A 4,858-nucleotide genomic window follows, 5' to 3' on the forward strand; every position below is an offset into this window, starting at 1 on the left:
CTTTTGATTTTGAGGGCGCGCCTTCAACACAAAATTGCTTATTAGTGTAATGTTGTCATGCTGCATTCTAACTTATATTCCTCTCATACTCCTCATCTACTTTACATAAGTTGTATGCCTTATCCCACAAGGGCGCGACTTTCATTGCTTTTATAGGTTCTAACTTGTTTTCTGTTTTGTTTGTGTAGGTATGCCTCGCCCCAGCTTCCTCGGCAAGAAAGGGCCAGTTGCTCAGCAACCAGACAAGGCCGCGCCCTTGGGCTCTAAGCAGCCTCAGGAAAAAGCCGCGTCCTCAGTTCTTGCCCGGACCGTTGCTGACGCTCCCGAGGCTCCCCTTGCTGAACATCAACCTGGCAAGAGAAAGAGGCAATTGAGGAAGGAAGCGCCCTAGATGAGCAAATCGGCGCGCCATTTTGCTGACATGGGTGATACCTATGTCGATGATGGGGAGCTTGATAAGTGGAGGGCCAAGCCTCAGGAAGAGAAAGACTCTTCCCTTTTGAAGGGCGCGACCGAGTTCTTGGTCCATCGCCACGACAGAGAGGAGCGTCGCTTGGAGGACGCAGCTTCTCTGAAAAAAGATGAGGAGAGCCTATCCAAGCTGAAGGAGGACTTCAGATCTCAGAGAGAGGACTTGAAAAAGGCACAAGAAGGTTAGAGAAGCTGCCAGAAGCTTCTCAAAGAGGAAAAGGCGCGCCTTGAGCCCCTACAGAGAGAAGTCGAGAGCTTGAAGAAGTCTAATGAAGACTTAGCTTCTGCCAACCAATAGCTGAAGGAGAACCAAGCCTCACTTACAGCCGCGGAAAAGGCGAAGATCGAGGGCGCGGCCTTCGATGATGGGGTCAATAGTTATGTTGCCACATTCGTGGCCGGCGCGCCCTCCTTCGACTAGGCTTCTCACTTCGGTTCTGAAATGGCCCAGTGGGTGGAGGAGTTTAAAGCTGAGCAGCCAGAACTTATTGCCACTAAGAAGGCTGAGATTGAGGAGACCCTGGCCAAAGAGGCCTCCATTAGACAGGCGGCTGAGGAACAGGCGCGCCCTCAAGACCATGTTTCTGAAGACGCTTCCCTTAATCAGGCTTCTTAACTCTCTTACTTGTTCTAAACATACTTCGAGGAGCGGGCCCTCATTTGATGCCTCGCAAGTTGTATTTATTTTAATCATCCTGCTTAACTTACTTAACTTGCCCGGGGGCGCGCCGTCCGGCTTTTAATTTACATCCTTTTGTTTCTATTTTGCTTACGCTGTTATTGAATCATTACAACCAATTATAATCACATGGAAGAAGATACTTTCTGGCGTTCATTTCTTATAAATGTCATGCTCAACACACAAGGGCCCTTCGGGGCGCGGCCTCTTGCCATTAGTATCTTTAATTAGTGATAACGCTCATTTGTGCTATAACTGCTTATTGGTCGTTTGATCTTTTATCACTAAATTATGTGATCTTTGAACAAAGGGCGCGCCCTTATGCTGTACCATAAATAAGATGTTTTTTAAGCCATAGCTTTATATTTATTACTTTGAATCTGTACTCCTACTTGTAAGTTCTCGTGAGGGCGCGGCCTCCGTCTTATTGGGGGCGCGCCTTTCATCTGCCTTGGCATATTTTAAGGGCTTATGTCCCTGTGTTAACAGTAAGGGCGTGGCTCAGGAGTTATTTTAATCGCCTTACTTGAAAATAAACATTCAACACATCCTTTTGTGGAAAATAGAGTGGCTCTAGGCCTTTATTCAGATGGTTGAAACACAACATGGCCTTTGGCCCATACCTAAATACTCTAGAAATAATGCTCTCGAGTACGAAACCGCACCCGTCCCAAGGAGCTGTCAACCCCAAGAGGACATAAAAAGACTAGCAAAACCTTTAGCTAGGAGAGAGCATATATACCCTACTACTCCCCTAGACTAGGGATGACATTGATGTCATTGCTAGTCTATGCAGCCTTTGGCTACTGGTAGTATTTCTTCAGATGTTCCGCGTTCCAAGGTCGCGGGGAACAGGCTTTCCCTCTAGATCTTCCAACCTGTATGTTCCCTTCCATAGTATGACCTTTACCCTGTAAGGGCCTTCCCAGTTGGCACCGAAGACTCCATGTTGAGGGTTTCTGTTGTTGAGTACAACCTTCCTGAGAACGAGATCTCCAACCTGGAACGGATGGGCCTTCACTTTATTATTGTAGTACTTTGCCGTCCTTTGCTGATAAGCGGCTAGCCGAATCTGTGACGTAGCTCTGATTTCCTCGATCATGTCCAAGTATAGTCTCTGGTTGGCGTCGTTGTCTACTTTTTCAAAGTAGTCTCTTCTGAACGATCCAGCTCCGACTTCTATGGGAACCATGGCTTCACATCCATATGCTAACACGAATGGTGACTCCCCAGTCGTAGTTCTAGGAGTTGTGTTGTAAGACCATAGCACCATTGGGAGTTCCTCTGGCCAATTCCCCTTGCTATCCTCTAACTTTGTCTTGAAGGTGTGTTTGATGATTTTGTTCACCGCCTCTGTCTGCCTGTTGCTCTGAGGATGGTACACCGCTGCGAAGTCCTTCTTAATTCCAAGGTCATCGCAAAGGCCTCTCAGCTCCTTGCTGTCGAATTGCTTTTCGTTGTCCGAGACCAGCTTGTAAGGAATTCCGAACCTACACACAATAGAGTTAAAAACAAAATCTTTAATCTTTTTGGCTGTGATGGTGGCTAAGGACGCGGCCTCCGCCCACTTGGTAAAGTAATCCACGGCTACCACTGCATACTTCACACCTCCCTTGGCTTTAGGGAGCTCCCCAATCAAGTCTATCCCCCACATGGCAAAAGGCCAAGGACTGGTCATGCTGGTCAAGGATGTTGCTATGTTATGGGTAAAGTTGGCGAACCGTTGGCACTTATCACATGCTCTGGCAAAGTCGAAGGCGTCACTCCTTAAGGTAGGCCAGTAGTACCCTTGCCTCAGAATCTTCATAGCTAACGAGTTGCCTCCCGAGTGATTCCCACATATGCCTTCATGGACCTCCCTCAACACATAGGTGCATTCGTCACCATCTATACACTTCAGTAATGGTTGGTTGAAACCCCTCTTATATAGTTTGCCATCATACTCCACATACCTTGTTGCTTTGTATCTTAACCTCCGAGCTTCAGCCTTATCTTCGGGTAATATTCCTTCTTTAATGAAATCCCATATCGGTGTCATCCATGTTTGACGCTCGACGCCGTCTTCTGCCTCCATGACGTCTAGCTCCGGGATGCTAGGCACCTCCTGAACTTCTAGTCGAATCACACCTAATAGGGCGGCGTCTTTCTGCGATCCTAATTTTGCTAAGGCGTCGGCGTCTCCGTTGAACTCCCTTGGTACCTTATTCACTTGTACCTCCTCGAACTGGTCTAGCAACCTTTGGACGCATTTAAGATACATAGCTGTCTTAGGTCCCTTGGCTTGGTACCCCCCTTTTATGTGCTCCACCACCAACATTGAGTCGAGCTTCACCACGAGTCGTCTGACCTTCATCTCGAGAGCCAGCTTTAAGCCTCCCACTAATGCCTCATATTCCGCGTCGTTATTAGATAGTTGGAAGGTGAAGTGAATTGCATTCAAGAGCCTGTGTCCCTCGGGGCTTACCAACACTATACCTGCACCTGCCCCGTCATTGTTTACTGCTCCGTCGGTGTGCACTATCCACCATAGCTCGGGGATATCCTCTTTCGGGGCGTCCGGTTGTGGTGGTAGGTCGGGATCATACTTGATTAACAGGTCGAAGTTTTCTCCGTCTTCCGGAAATTCCAAAATGAAATCTGCTAATGCCTGTCCTTTGATGGCGGTTCTTGGCCTGTAGTCAATGTCGAATCGTCCTAACTCGATTGCCCATTTCATCATCCTACCCGTGACCTTCGGTTTATGCATGATTTGCCGAAGGGGGTATGCAGTCCTGACCTCTACCTTGTGTGCTTGAAAGTAAGGTCGCAGCTTTCGGGATGCATGTACCAAGGCGTACACCAACTTCTCCATACTCGTGTAGCGAGTCTCTGCGTCTAACAATCTTTTGCTTACATAGTAGACCGGGGATTGACCTTCCGCATCTTCCTTTACTAACACGACGCTAATGGAATAGTCTGAGACGGCTAGGTAGAGTACGAGTGTCTCACCTTCATGGGGTTTGGCTAAGAGAGGTGGCTCGCCCAAATGTTTCTTGATTTTCACGAAAGCGTCTTCACATTCTACCGTCCATTCAAAGTCCTTGGATGCGCCCTTAATGGCTTTGAAGAACTCTTTGCATTTTTCTGAGGACTTTGACACAAACCTGTTCAGAGCGGCTATTCTTCCTGTCAAGCTTTGTACTTGCTTGACGTTGGTCGGGGACTTCATATCTAACAAGGCTTTGATCTTCACGGGGTTAGCCTCGATACCTCTGTGGTTGACCGTGAAGCCGAGGAATTTTCCTGATTCCACTCCGAAAACACACTTTTGGGGGTTGAGCTTCATCCTATATCTCGTTAGGATCTCGAACATATCTGACAAGTGAGACACATGGTCGTCGGCTTTCTTGGATTTGACCAACATGTCGTCAACGTACACCTCCATGTTTTTCCGATTTGATCCTTGAACATCATGTTTACTAACCTCTGGTAGGTTGCTCCTGCATTGATGAGTACGAAGGGCATGCCAATGTAACAGTATAAACCTCTGTCGGTGATGAAAGAGGTGTGCTCCTGATCAGGCTCATACATGGGTATCTGGTTGTATCCTGAAATAGTGTCCATGAAACTAAGAAGAGCATGGCCAGCTGTTGAGTCCACCAATTGATCGATTCTGGGAAGTGGGAAACTGTCCTTAGGGCATGCTTTGTTGAGGTCGGTGAAGTCTAC

General features: G+C 47.6%; 1 protein-coding gene across 1 annotated transcript; it reads right to left on the reverse strand.

Moving 5' to 3' along the window:
- Positions 1-1,970: 1,970 nt before the first annotated feature.
- Positions 1,971-4,574, reverse strand: LOC108198283 (uncharacterized). Its single transcript, XM_017366044.1, has one exon. It carries the CDS (start codon positions 4,572-4,574, stop codon positions 1,971-1,973), a length of 2,604 nt encoding a protein of 867 aa, XP_017221533.1.
- Between the last annotated feature and the right edge of the window lie 284 nt (positions 4,575-4,858).

This window comes from Daucus carota, chromosome 8 (genome assembly GCF_001625215.2).
Source record: "Daucus carota subsp. sativus chromosome 8, DH1 v3.0, whole genome shotgun sequence".
Lineage (NCBI taxonomy): Eukaryota > Viridiplantae > Streptophyta > Magnoliopsida > Apiales > Apiaceae > Daucus > Daucus carota.